The 14,038-nt window shown below is 61.9% G+C and overlaps 1 protein-coding gene across 1 annotated transcript in view; it reads left to right on the top strand.

Annotated features, from left to right (window-relative positions):
* Positions 1–14,038, top strand: part of TSNARE1 (t-SNARE domain containing 1) — a 121,394-nt gene that overhangs the window by 61,453 nt on the left and 45,903 nt on the right. The window contains exons 10-11 of the mRNA XM_012648003.1: positions 5,791–5,863; positions 13,534–13,616. Coding sequence (XP_012503457.1) covers positions 5,791–5,863; positions 13,534–13,616 — 156 coding nt within the window. The remainder of the gene's footprint in view (positions 1–5,790; positions 5,864–13,533; positions 13,617–14,038) is intronic.

Genomic DNA, 14,038 nt, shown 5'->3' with positions numbered 1-14,038 from the left:
GGTGGGAGGAGGGAGGGAGGGATGGAGGCATGGTGGGTGGGCATATAGATAAGTAAGTTTCTGTATGGGGACTCCATGGAAGATTTGTGTTTTAACAGAAGGGCTCTGCTGCCATTATTTATGTACATCTTCTCAGCCCACACCAAAGCTCTGTGAGAGTGAGCACTCCTACGTTCTGATTTTATCCAAGATGAAACAGAGGCTTAGAGAAGCCCCACCACTTGGCCCAGGTCACGCAGCTCGTGTGTGGCAGAGCTGGGATTCGAGCCCAGGCTGCCCGACTCTAGAACAGGGCTGTCCTCACTGTGATGTTCTGAGAGCTACCTCTTGCTTGGCCTTTCTCAGATGAGGATGATAATGAAGGCATGTTACCAGGGTCACCCACAGGAGTAGTAGAGACCCAGTGCAGAAAGAGGAAGCCCGCAAAGGCCAGTGCCCCAGGGGCCAGCAGCTCCACTCCCAGCGGGGCGCCTGTGCTGCTGTGGGGGTGGCTGACAGTGCTGTGCCTCCCAGGGCTGGTGAGGTGGATGAGGTGGGCATGCGTCCTCAGCCCACTGCTAGTGTGTGCGGGCCCGCTGGGCCACTGCTCCAGCCAACGGGGCTCCCAGCTGGCTCTGCCCACCAAGCCCACGTCACCTGCTGGAGCTCCTGAGCAGTGGCATCACCTGACCCAGGTGCAGAGCTCAGCGTACACCAGCTGCTCTGTTGCCATGGCTACCTGGCAGGCCTGGGAGGGCCGAGGATGGGCTGAGGAGCCAGCCCAGGAAGCCTCCAAGGCTACAGGCAGACCCAGCAGCCCTGCCCTGTGTGTAGTAGTGCACAGCCGGTGCAGGGAGGCGATTCACCTGCTAAGATCTAACTGTAAATAAGTGAATAGGTAAGTAAAGAAATAAAGTGTGGCTATTCTATTAACTGGAACAGTCGTCTTTGTAGGTGGGCGGTTGACAAGATCCTAATTATAAGAAGAGATCCCGTGATAGGGAAAAATGCAGTCGTATTTTTTTCTTGTTCTTAAAAGTGAAGGGAACACACACACACACACACACACACACACACACACAGGTTTTCTTATGTCCTATGCAAGGTGGTTGTTCCCCAGTGCCAGTAAAAGAAGAGAAAATTCTGTGAAAGCTTTTAATGAGTTCTAGTTTTAGAAGCAATCCAAACAGTCACTGGGTGACTTACACGTTTACCAGATCAGGCGTTTCTTTGACCCCTGGCATCCTCCCGCCCTCTGGTTGCCCACACCAGGGCACGCCCTTCCATGCCTGCCGCCCTCCCGCCTGCCGCCCTCTCGCCTGCCCTGGGGCAGCTCCAGCACCCAGGCAGGAGCGATTCTGGGCCCCAGTGCAGGCCCCACCTCCTCAGGCCTGGCCTTGATCTCTGTCACCCCAGGAGTGAGGGCTGGACTTCTGCCTGGAACGTGGCTCTCACCCGGGTCCCTGGTGGGATCCTGATCCCTGGTGAACTGCGAACCCACAGGTGTGCCTGAGGGTCAGAACCTGCCTGCCTTGGGCCCCTTCTCCCTGGAGCTGGGGTCAGCCCAGGTGCTCAGGGCCCAGCTGCCCACACAGTGACCAGAGGGCCACTGTCCATGCCAGCCGCCTGCCCCAGATGTTCCCCTCTGTGCTCCTGGAAGTGGCCCGCTCTCTGGGCACATCGTAGGGTCAGCGACAGGCTCAGCTCCAAGTCCCAGTTCTGCTGCAGCTACAGGGTCACGTTCAGCTCCTCATTCCTCAGTCCGTTCTGCAGACCAGCGCTGGGTGCCAGGATGAAGGAAAGAACCCTAGGAAGTCCCGGCACCCTGGAGTGATCTGGAGGAAGAGGCACAAAGACAGGAAATGCTTAGCCTCCCTGCTCTCCTTCCACGGAAGCTTCCGTGCAGAGGCCTGGACCATTCTTTGGCATCCAGGGCCACTGAGGCAGTCTTGAGGACAAGGGTGCGCCTTGCCCCGATCCTGCCAGTGAGCCAGTGACTGCACAGCCAGGATGGCCCTTGTGGCAGGACCTGGGGTCGGGGGCTGTCCTTGCTCTGAGCAGCCCTCCGCTTTCATTCCAGGAGGTCCCTGCCACGGTTGCCAGGAGGAGGTGGGTAGTGGGGCCCTGGTGGCGCAGGAGGAGGGGTCGTGGCCCCAGGCTCACCACCCCTGTCCAAAGTCAGTCCTGTTCTACACAGGGAGTGCACCCCAGGATGGAGCCAGGCTGGCCCTGCCCTGGGACTGTGGGGAGGGTGGTTTTCTGCAGTGAGCTGTTTTCCAGAACACAAGAGTCGGAATTTCTTAGCCATGGCTGCTTGCCAGGAGCCCAAGGCTCTGGTAAAATGAGCCTGCGCTTTTGTTCAAGCTTTGGTTCCCCCTTTTGTTCAAGATGAACGATGTTCACTCATCAGTGAGCGCCTCGGAGGGATACTAGGTCAGAGCTGGGCGAGTGGGGCTGGCTCGGCTTCTGCAGCAGCAGCTGGTACATCGCTGAGGGGAGGTCCAGGGCAAAGGTTGAGTGCCAGGCACCTTGGGAAGGGGGGCACCTAAAATGAGCAAGAGACGTCTTCATGTAAAAGCTTGCATTTACCTCCAAGAGGTCAGGGAATGCCAGTCCCTCTGTACGTGGCTGAGGCCAAGTCTCCTGTAGCTGGGACGTCGGAAGCCCTGGTACCGTGAGGTCTTGGTCACCTCTCCCAACGGGCACAGCCTGCTTGTAGTTTCGCCCGCTCACCGAAGGCTCTGGGAGTCTCTGTGTCCGCTGCACTGGCCGTGGCACAAGCGTTCCTGGGTCTCAGTGCATCCCAGTGCACAGTGATCACTGCTCCCCGCCGACTCTCTCTGCTCACTTCAGCCAGTGGGGGTGGGGCCCCCGGCAGCGGCCCCGGCCCAGGGTGCATGCTGCCACCCCCAACTCCTCTATCGTACTGCCATCCCGACAGGTTGTTGGTGTGTTTGGTGGGGACCTGGGCAGGGCATCCCCAAGCCACACCAGACAGCAGGCGGCCAGGCCAGTGATGACTACAAAACATCCTGCCCAGGAGGAACCAGGCCCTGGTGGAGAAAGTCTGTGAGCTGTTCAGTGGCCATAGTGAGAGTGTTCCCAGTGTCCCCACGGAGCTGGAAAATCATCTTGGCCTCCACATCTCCGAGGGGGCTTTCCCTGACGCCTGGAACATGAGCCATCCGTACACTGTCAGCATGTCAGGGACTCTGTGTGACTTGGGGACACCATATCCCAGCCCAGGCTGTCCCAGTTACTGGATTTGACACTGCTGCAAGTGGGAAATGTCCAGTTCAGGAGCCATGTGTTCACGGAGACGTGACTGGAACAGCAAGGCCAGGACTTAGGGATTTACAGCCCGGGCAGCCTGGAGGTCCTGGGCCCTGCTCAGCTGCACCCCTCCCTGCCCTGTCCTTGCTTGCCAAGGCTGTGTCCCCATAGACTGGGCAGGGGTCAGAGCCAGGCCTCCCACCCAGGACATGGCAGCACCGCGCCAGCATGGCCCTGAGCTTCTCCTGCTTGGCTCACACACATTAAGCCCACCGGCTGCACCACAGGACATCCCAGAGGAAGGCCTGCCATCCCTGAGTACTGACTAGGGGCCCTGGGTCCCCATCCTAGAGGGAGGCTTCAGTCCCTGGGTGGGGGGTAGTGACCTGGGTTGGGTTCTGCCTAAATTTGGGTTGGATGCTGGCCCCAACATTTTCCAGCTGTGTGTCCTTGGAGAAGTCACTAACTCTCTCTTGTGACCCAGTTTCCCTGTCTGTAGAGTAATAATGGGTGCGTCACACACAGTGTGGGGAGGTGAGTGGGTTGCTGCCTGTGAAGCCCTTAGGCCCCATGAGCCCCTGAGTCCACGTGCAGCCAAGGCTTAGGGAACACCGGGCCTGGCTGTGCTTGGTGGCAATGGTCAAAGTTGGCATGTGACAGGGTTGGTGCCTGGCCTCCGACAGAGTCAGGTCAGTCACCAGGAAGTCTGTGAAGGTGGGGCTGCTCTGTCCCAGGCCTGGCTGAGCCATGAGTCATGACCTATGTCCATCTCAGGTGGAACCTAAGCTTGGCCTCTGGGCCTGTGCCATCATTCCCAGAAAAGGTGGTGGTGACCGGGCCAGGGCCAGGGCCAGGGCCAGCCGGCACCCATCCTTCCCTCTGCCTCTGCTCCCGCCACACACACAAACTGGAGCTGAGACCCTCGGGCCGCACGCTCCCCACCACCTTCCAGCCATGGGCCGGTTCCTACAGAGCGGCCGCCCAGCCCATGCTGTATTTAAGCCCAGTAATTGAATTGCGGTTGATGGTACGTGTCAGTTTAAGATCACGCTAATTGCTTCATTTCCCAAAACACTCCCGAAAAGAAAATGAATTTCCTTGTAACATTTTTGCGGTGGGGTGAGATGACCTGGTGGGAATCAATCCTGCCTCCGAATGAGCTGTGGAGTGGGTGGGGGTGCTGGGCGGGGGTCACGGCCACCCCTCCCTGTATCTGCAGGCATGTAGGCGCTGCCCCCTGGCCCAGGCTCCAGCCCAGTTGTGTGCCAGGCACTGCGTGAGGGTTGGCACAGCCGGGCACCTGTGCAGGAGGGCTGGCTTTGCTGGGGCAATGAGTGACAGATGTGCCCAGGGCCATGCAGCCGGCCAGTGGAGGAGCTGTCCTCTGTGCAGCGTGGCAGGCAGGAAAGGAGTGCCTAGTCAGCGGGCACCAGTGCGAGTCCCAACTCGTCCCCTTTGTGAACTGCCCGGGATGTCACGGGGCCTCTGGAGCCCCCACTGCCTCCTCTGTCAGGCGAATGCCAGGACCTCTCCTCGTGGCTGGTGCCTGGTGTGAGGGGTGTTGTGTGCCTTGCCCTCAGTACAGGCCCAGGTGTGTGGTCTGAGAGTGGTGTAGCATGTCCTTGTCATCATCGTGGCCACGGTGTTGGAGCCAGGAGTAGGATGAAGCTGGATAGCATGAAGGACGCAAGAGGCCAGTGTGCTATGCTGGGGTAGAGGGTACCCTCCACCCCCCCATCCTTTTACCATCCATCCACCCACGCACCCACCCATCCACTCACCTGTCTACCATCCATGCATTCATCCATCTACCCACTCATCCTTTCACCATCTATCCCTTCATCCATCCACCCCCTCCCACCCCTCCACCCATTCATCCTTTCACCATCTGTCCATCCATCTACGCCCCCATCCGTCCACTCATCCAGCCATCCATCCTTTCACCGTCTATCCACCCATCACCCTTCCATCTGTCCATCCCGCTCCATGGGGACTTTTGAGCAGCACCTGTGTGCTGGCCCGAGCTCGGTGCTGGTGCACGTGGAGGGGAAGTTAGGACCTCCTGGCAAGGAGCCCTCAGGTGATGGGGATGGCGTATCTTCAGGAGCAGCCCAGCAAGGAGTTCAGACAGGGTGCTCTGCTGTCGTCTCTGCAGGGCTCCACGACAGTGCTGGGGACACTGTCCTGTACTAGATGACAAATCCCCAGGGGCAGGCCTCGGGGCCTCTGTACTCAGTGGAGAAGCTGAAGGCCCCTGGGTCCTTGGGGAGCTTGGGGTTTGGCCTTGGAGTCAGGACTGAGCATTCAGGTCCCCGCCCTGCCTCTGACTTGCAGTGACCCGGGGCTTGTCCTGGGACCTTCTAGGCCCTGGTCACTCCTTCTCTGACAGGAAGTGGGCAGACCGGCTGGTCACTAAATGCTGTGTGGTTCTGGGTTCTGTGGGTGCCGCCGTGCCCCCGCTCTGGGCTCGCCCTCTCTGATGCCCTTGGTCTGTGCCCCGCAGCCCCCATTCCTGATGGCTCCGTCTTGTTTCTGCAGAGCGACTTGCTGGATGTGAATCAGATCATCAAGGACTTGGCCTCCATGGTGTCAGAGCAAGGAGAAGCCATCGGTGGGTACCACTCCAGCCTCGGGCCACCTGCCGGCCCCCTGGGCATGGGCAAAGCTGCCTCTGAGACTAGCGAGGCCCAGGGCAGGGTCGGGCCTCCTCCAGCCCTGAGGAAGGCCAGGTGGGGCCTCAGGCAAGAGAGCAGCCCCCAGCTCTGCTCAAGAGCCCTGGCCCCCCTGCCCACCCCCGGGGCCTAACACCTGCCTGAGAGCATAAAGGGTGAGGACGGGCAGTTCTGGGCGGGGAATGCAGTGCAGCTGCAGCCAGTGCCCATCAAGGTTGCTGGGGTGTGGAGCCCAGGGCTGTGGTTCTGCCACCAATGTGCCTGCATGTGTAGGGGCATGGGGACAGCACGCTGGGGAATGTGCAGACCCCACCAGGGCATCCTGAACCCCGCCTCCACCCGAGACTGGCCATCTCCACACTGCGGTACTCTCAGCCCTGCCTTCCTCACTCAAAGGAAGCAAAACAGCGCAGGGAGGCCCAGGGGGAGTCCAGTGACCAGGAGGAGCTGGGGGTGGGAAGAGCAGGGGCGTGGTGGGGGCAAGTGGTCTGCAGCCCTGTCCCTCTGCCCCTGCAAGCCCCAGGGGAAGCCCCACCCTTTTGCCAGGGGAGGGCCCCAGGCAGCCCTGGCAGGTGAGAGGTCAGGATGAAGGGGCTGAGCGTGCAGCTGCACCCACAGCGAGGGAGGGGCCTTCCCTGCCAGATGGGACATAGGCCACAGCAGCCAGGTGACCTCTGACCCCCGCCCAGGCCTGCCGACTCCACAGCTCTCCCACCTAGCTCTCCTCAATCACCCGCCACCAGAACTGGGGGAGGTGCAGTCCCGGCCCTCCTGCTGCCTCTGAGGGGTCACCTGTGGGCTTTCCCAGGGAGGTCCTCCGGCCTCACCCTGAAGTCTGAAAGCTCTGGTCCCCCAGAGCTGGCTACCTGCACTCTGAAATGAGGAAGAAGCTATTCCTAAGACCCTCTGTCTCTGTTGGAGTTCCCGCCTAAGCAGTTAGGTCCACAGCAGTTTGAAGATGATTCTGGAGGGACTGGTGGCCACTGAGTGCCAAGATGCTGCCTCTCGAGGGCTGAGTCGGCCAGGCACTCCCAGGCTCATGCCTGCTGGAGTCTGTCACCTGAGCCCTGCAGCCAACTGTCCAGGCCAGGCTCTCAGTGGAGACTGGGTTAGTTTTGACCCATGTGCCCTGGCCTCCTCTACTTGTTCAGAGCTCAGGGAGAGCCAGGGACGTTGGTGCCCTCTGCCCAGTGCAGTCAGATAGAGACCCTAACCTGCGCTCGTTGCGCCCATGCTGGGGCTTGGGGGTGTGCAGGTGGCTTCTGAGGGGCTCGCTCACCTTGCTGCCCTCCCTACGAGGGCCCTGGCCTAGGCATGCCAGGTGTCTGAACTGGCAGGGCAGGAGCTCCTGGTGCTCTGGCTGGGCCTCTTGTCGCATGAGCTGGGAAGAGCAAGGCGTAGAGTGGCCGGTCCCCAGCGTCCAGAGGAGCTTGGTTAAAGCAGTCACCTGCCTGCCAGGACCCTCTGTTTTCTGAGCTGTGGTCTCATTTGGGGCCTGCAGTGAGAACCTCCCCCCAACTTCTCGTGCTAACAGCTGTGTCCCGAGGCCCTTGGGCAGCCAGCATCCTTGTCCTGGGCGCTGTGCTGCTCTCCAGGAGACATAATTGAGGCACAAGCCAGGAGGCCGGGCCAGAGGCCGCCATGTCCCCTGCCCCATGCTGCTCCCTGGTGCCACATGAAGCCACCTCACCCCTCGGCCCCACAGAGTCTGGGCTTCCACCTGCTCCCCGGGCCTGGACATCACTCCCTAGGCTGCTCTGTCGCCCCCTCACCACTTCCGCTCCCAGGACTGGCCTGTCTCCTCACCCTGCCCGCTCACCAGCTGTCGGCCTGCAAGGATGGCTGCAGCCGTCTCCACCTCTGGCTAGCTGCTGTGGGCTGGGATGTGCAAACGTGTGGAATGGCTTGTCCGCTCCGGATGCCCGCCCTGTCCCAGTGACAGACCGATCAGATGGGGCCATCCCCCTGTGGGTGGAGAGAGTTGGGGAGGGGCATCCACACCAGCAGTTCAGGGAGGGAGTGGTCTTGGGTACAGAGACAAACCAGGGTGACCTGCCACACAGGTCAGGGGGAGGGGAGACAGCACCTGGTAGTGGGGCAGGCAGGAAGCTCAGAGTGGCCGTGACACCAGGCCCTGATGCTGTGGGTGCAAGCCATCTGTGCCAGGCACTGATGCGGGGCCACCCACTGTACACTGACAGGGGCCTACAGTGACCTGGGGCCGCCAGCCTGCTGGCACCTCCTTCCCACAGCCTCCGCCCACTGCTCAGCCTCTGGTGCCTTTCCAGGGTCCAGCAGCAGCAAGGCCACATGCCGGCGGAGCTCCAGCCCTGAGCCAGCCGTGGCGGCCCTGCTGCCGTGTGCTGGGCCGGGCTCCACACCCCTGCGGCCAGGCCCCCACTCCCGCACCAAGACACGCAAGCCCAACTTCAGCCCCCAGGAGACGGAGGTGCTGGTGCAGAGGGTGACACGCCACTACCCGCTGCTGTTCGGGGCGCTGCGGGGCACGCCGGCCCGGAAGCACCGTGTGTGGAGCAGGATCCTGCAGGCAGTGAACGCGCTGGGCTACTGCCACCGAGACCTGGGTGACCTCAAGCATAAGTGGCGAGACCTTCGTGGCGCTGTGCGAAAGAAGCTGGCTGAGGGCGGCCCGGCCCCCAGCCTCATCCTCACGCCCGTGGAGCGCATGGTGGCAGAGACCTTCTCCTCCCAGGCTCCCCAAGGCGAGGCTCAGGTCCTGGAGCCCTTGCCAAGTAAGTGGCCTGCCTCGCCCAGGCAAGTAGGGCCAGCTGGCAGAATGTGCGCACAGCCCCGAGAGGGACCCGTCCAGGGAGACCCAAGGCCTGCGGAGATAGCCCCTCACCCTCCTGGCCCCTCTCTGCTTCTAGATGGGGAAACCAAGGCTTGGGGCCGGAAGAAGAGCTGAGCTGGCAGCCAGGTTCACCCTGGCCCGAGCTCAGGCTCCGTCAGGTTGCCAGGCTTGCAGCTGAGGGGCCATGCCCACTTGAGGCACTGGGCTGCCTTTGTCCCCACCCCAGGTGCCTGGGTGGGATGCTGGGCCCTATTTCCACTTCACTGTAGAGAGATGAGGACCGTGATGGGGAAGTAGCGAGGTGGCCGCTGGGACCCACGAGGGTGAGGTGCAGAGACAAGGGGCGCAGCAGCTCGGGGGCGGCAGCCCAGGGGCAATCTCTAGGAGGAGTGTGGCAGGAGGCCCTCTGGCCTGGCCCACAGCCTGGCCTCATCCATGCCTAGCCCTCCCTTGTTGTGGCAGAGCACAGCTGTCGTTAGGCTACCAGGCTTTTAAAACCAGCAGGTCCCGGCAGAGAGAAGACCCCACTGCCCCATGCAGGCAGCAGGGCCTAGCTGGCCGCAGGGTTTGAAGACGGGAGAGTGTCTGGGAGGAAGGGGGCTTCCCTCTCCCCTCCCTCCTTCCCTGGAGCCCTGGAGTGTAGCCACCATGTGGAGACAAGGCCACCCAGCAGGCGTGAGAAGCGGAGGTGACCTGCACATTAGTTGATCAATGTTGTAGAGTTTTGGCAGAGCCGGGGAGGACCCCGGGCCCAGCTCGGCCCTTCGGCCTGCCTCACTCCTGGGTGCCCACACCCTCCTGTGGGCCCTTCGTCCTGAGCTCCCTCTGGGGCCCCACGCCTAGTGCTCTCCAGCGGCTCTCAGCCTCCCAAACACACTGTCCTCCCATCTGAGCCCAAACCACCTTTGCCAGAAGTTTCTGCACTTGGTGGGGCCCCTTCTACAGCCCACAGCTGCCTCTGGCTCCCAGGGCGATGCTGGCTCAGACCCTGCGCCGCCTGCTGCCGCCTCTCCTCTCCTCCTCATGCCGTGGTCAGGAGCTCCTCCTCCTCCTTGAAGCTGAGCCCCACTGGACTTTACCCTTCCTGGGGAGCTGCCGGAAGGACTTTGGGAACGAAGTACTGGGAACGACACCAGCTCCCTCCCGAGAGCCATGGTCTGAACAGCAGGATCCAGCCTCATGGGGACAAGCAGGGGCCAGCGTCAAACACCCCCAACGGGTGGCCACAATAGGACTTGAAGCCCCATGGCATCCTGCCCTGCATTGGTGCTTGTGACCAGGACATGTGGCACAGAGCAAACTTGGGCTGCGTGGGAGCCATGGAGACCCAGGAGCCCCCCTGCCGAGCCCATGGCCTGGACAATGGCCTTTCCGTGGGGCGAAGCTTGAAGGAGGGACCCGCCGGTCCTGCCTGTCACATCTAGGGGGCCCACACACTCTCTCCTACAGGGTGGGTCCCACAGCCCATGGTTCTGTGGGCAGCAGCAGATCTGGTTTCGGGTGCTTCAGGGCAAGGGTGGACACGCCATGTGGGGCTAAGTGGGGCTGGCAGCGGGTGGTGCTGGTGTGGCCTGTGTGCTCAGGCCCTTTCTGCAAGTTCCCAGCCTGGAGGGCTGGCAGGAACTCAGACATGCTCACCCCTGTGGTTTTCTTCCCTGGGCTAAGGCCCAGCCCCAACTTCTCAGGCCCCCTGGTAGGCCATGGCCCTGGGCTCACCTCCATCAGGGAGCCCAACTTCCTGGTCCCTGGGTGCCCATCAGCTCGTTGTGGGAGTGGCCTGGCCCACTCCTGACGATAGCTGAAGTTTGTTGAATGACTAAGTGAGAGAGTGCTTGGGAGGGGGGCAGACTTCCCCTGTAGGAGCTGAGGCCAGGAGTAGGGAGGTGGCTGCAAAGCCTGATGATGGGGTAGGGGACATCACCGCTGGAGGCCCCAGTGCCCCAGAGCTGGCTGAGCTGCCCGCTTTGAGTCAGTGCTGGCCTGTGGCTTGGGTAGGGCCAGGCCTGCAGGGGCATATCACAGCTGGGGGGTTGGGACAGTGACTTGACAGAGTGCATGGGGGGGGTCTCCCACGGGGTCCTTGTGCCCTGAGACCACTAGGTGGGCACACTTTCCCTTGAGGCATTTCTCCTGCCCTTTGTGTGTCTGGAGAGGGGACGGTGCCAAGGGGATTCTCTGTGGCCCCAGAGACCAGGCCCAGCGTTTGGGCGTCCCATTGACTCCTGGAGCCAGGAGTCCTCTGAGGCGGCTCCCACCAAGCAGCCCGACGTCAGGGGTTGGAGAATGCCCAGGGGCGTGTGGCTCTGCAGGGCTGACCCTGCAGACCTGGGTCTTCAAGACCAGGCAATGAGCAGTCAGAACGCAGATTGGTCTTGTCCGTGCATAGCCCGGGAGTCACCCCTCCTGCCTGTCTCTGAGCAGTGCCATGTGGCAGGACACCACATGCTACCTGGCAGCCCCCGGGGCTAAGGGAGAGGTTGCTGGTGCAGAGCCGGGTGTCTGGTTGTATGATGTCACCAGGGTAGGACTGCATCTGAATTTGGGGAGTGCCATGCTGGCTAGGAACACCCCCAGGACCGCACTTGGCCTGCGGCTTGTACGTGAAGCCCACAGGGCACCAGGAGCTGTAGTCTCTGTTCTGAGGGGGCCTTGTCTGCAGGAGTCGTACGAACCTCCAGGTGGTGTGGTTATAGTTGGAGTCAGGCCTCAGAGTGTCCCTAGGCTCATGACTCTGTGTAGAGCAGGATCGGGCTTTATCCAAGTCCAAGGGCAGGATTCAGGCCTTAGCTTAGGCTGTGTGTGGTCACAGGGTAGATAAGGGACCCAGCTGAGGAGTGTGGCCTTTCCAGGGCCACCTGTGTCAGCCTGGATCTCTGTGCCCAGATCATGGTGGCATGCCTTCTCCACTGCGTCTCCCCTCTGTGACAGGAGCAGGGCCAGGTTGCTGCCGCTGGGGTCCGCAGGGGCAAGGTGGCTTCTGTGCACGTGAGCAGGGCAGTGCCATGGCAGGGTCAGGCCCGGGTAGGCACCTCCACCCTGGCAAGGCTGGTCCTGGAAGGAAAATCCCGTCTCCAGCCCATCCTTCCTTCCCCTCCAGCCCTCCACTGGCTGAGGGGAGTGGCCCTCGATGTGATGCACGCAGAGCGCTGTGTTCCCTGGGGGCCGCTGCAGCCCACCACAGGCTCCAGAGAACAAGGGGTGCTGGGCTCCAGAGCAGCTGGGGCCATCGCCTACTGCCCCCTTCTCATGCCACTGGGTTCCCTGTGGAGGGACCGGGGGCTCCCAGATGGAGTGGTAGGGTGTGTCTGCGAGTGCCTGTGGCCCTGCTAGGGCCCTAAGCTGGGGTGAGGATAGGGCCCTAAGCTGGTGGACCATGGGTTAAAGGGTCCCTGTGAGGCCTGGGTGGGGGACTTTTCAAAAGCAGGGCCTGGGGCTCACAGAGACGGGGTCACCTTTCCCTGATCAGAGCGGAGCCCCTACGGGGAGGGTGGGGGCAGCCCTCTCTTCCTGAGGACCCTGCTCGTTCAGAGCAAATCCTGCAGAGCCGGAGAGGATGCTGTGCCCAACAGCAGTGACTGTGGTTGTGACAGCCTTCCCTGTCCCAGGCCTCGGACCCCCTGAAGCTCAGGTCAGCTCGGAGCCGTGCCCAGATGCGCACTACAGATGCATGATTTGAATTTGAGTGTTTCTGCCTCCCAGATTCTTACCCAAATGGCTGATTGGGAGGCATGCCTTCTGAGGGATGTTTCTTCCTTGAGAATTAATGAGCTTGCCTCGTATGCATCTGACCCGCCAGCCAGCGGGAGTGGCAGGGTCTCTGGAGGACCGGGCTGCAGGCAGGTGCTGCTCGTATTCGGGTGGTGCACGGCCTCCCCCTGTGGAGAAGAGGACGCCAGGTGTGGAAACTCGCCAGGTCCCTTCCCCAGATTCAGGCCCGGCTCCTGCTGCACCAAATGCCCAGGTCTCGGCTACCCACTGCCTGTGTGCCCCCTCGGCCAGCCATGTACTCCTCGTGGAGCTGGGCGGGTTCAGTTTGCGTTGCTGCCTTTCTGCTGCTGGCATGGTTGTATGGAATCTTTCAGTTTCCTGGGGCTGCTTTCAGGTGCCCAGGACCTGCCCCTGGGCCTTGTCTGGCGATCATATGTGCCCTGCTGGTGTGACTTCTTTGCCCAAAGTCACTGGTCCCCCGTCAGTGCCGCGCTGTGGTCTGGATCAGCTGGTCAATGTCCACATGCCAAGGGCCAGTGCGTGTGGATGCCTGGAGCTCTGCCAGTTCGCAGCACTGCCAGATGTGCTAAGACAGGGGCTCTACCCCTTTGGGAGGGCCATGCCAGAGGGTAGAGGGCCCGCCCCAGGGCAGAGCCGTGGTGACAGTAGACCGACTCCGGCTCTGGCTCTGGCTCTGGCCTCCCCACTGCAGCTTCCACCCCGTCCTGAGTGCACTCATCCTGCCCTGCCCAGTGGGGTGCTGAGAAGTCCCTTTCCCCCAGGAGCACCTCCAGGCCTCTGCTGATGTCACTGGTGGGCCACAGCCCACGCCAGATCCCTTAGGTGATATCTGGCAGCCCAACACCTGTCCATGCAGCCTCTGCTCCTCTGGAGGCTGGGCCTCCTTGTCTGGGCCTCCCAGGAAGCCCACGTCGGGGGGAACTCAGGGCCCCCAGATGAGCAGAAGCAAAGTCCATGCCATCGACTCTCCGCTGCCCTAGGCTCAGGCTTCCTGGGGCCGGGGGTGCCCTCAGGGCAAGGATGGCTGGATCCCTACTCTGAAATTGCCTTCTGTGTCTTGATTTGCAGACAGTATTGAAGCTGTCATTGAGGCTGCGTCCTCGCATGCGGAGGCGGCCAGCGAGCGCCTGGCCAGAGCCAGCCGGCACCAAGTAAGTCAGTGTCAGGGCGAGAGTGCCCTGCTGGCCTGTCCTCTGTCCCTCCATCCACGTGTCTCTGAGCCCAGGCCCTGCTCCGTACTCAGGAGGGGCATGCCCATAGAGTATCCTCTGAACCAGGCACTGTCTCAAGCCTTGGGGGGCGGGAAGGGCTGGGGAGGGGGCTGCAGTGGTGGTCTGTGCGGCCTGGGTGATCAGCACCATCTCCTCTCTCGTCGGACCCCCACTGCCTTCTCTCTGGAGTCCCGCGCCAGGCCTGTGAGGTGGGTCACCAGGGCCTCTCCCCAGCTGCCCAGCGAGGCTGGCGGGCAGTGGATATGGCGCACCCACAGGGCCTGGCCCTGGCGGGTCCCCCTGTAGGTGGATCCCTCAGGAGATGGCAGTACCCTGTGGCCACGTGGGCTGAGCTGCACCTG

This window comes from Propithecus coquereli, unplaced genomic scaffold, assembly GCF_000956105.1.
Source record: "Propithecus coquereli isolate 6110/MARCELLA unplaced genomic scaffold, Pcoq_1.0 Scaffold28, whole genome shotgun sequence".
NCBI classification, from domain to species: Eukaryota; Metazoa; Chordata; class Mammalia; order Primates; family Indriidae; genus Propithecus; species Propithecus coquereli.
This window is presented reverse-complemented; position numbering and strand designations above follow the sequence as displayed.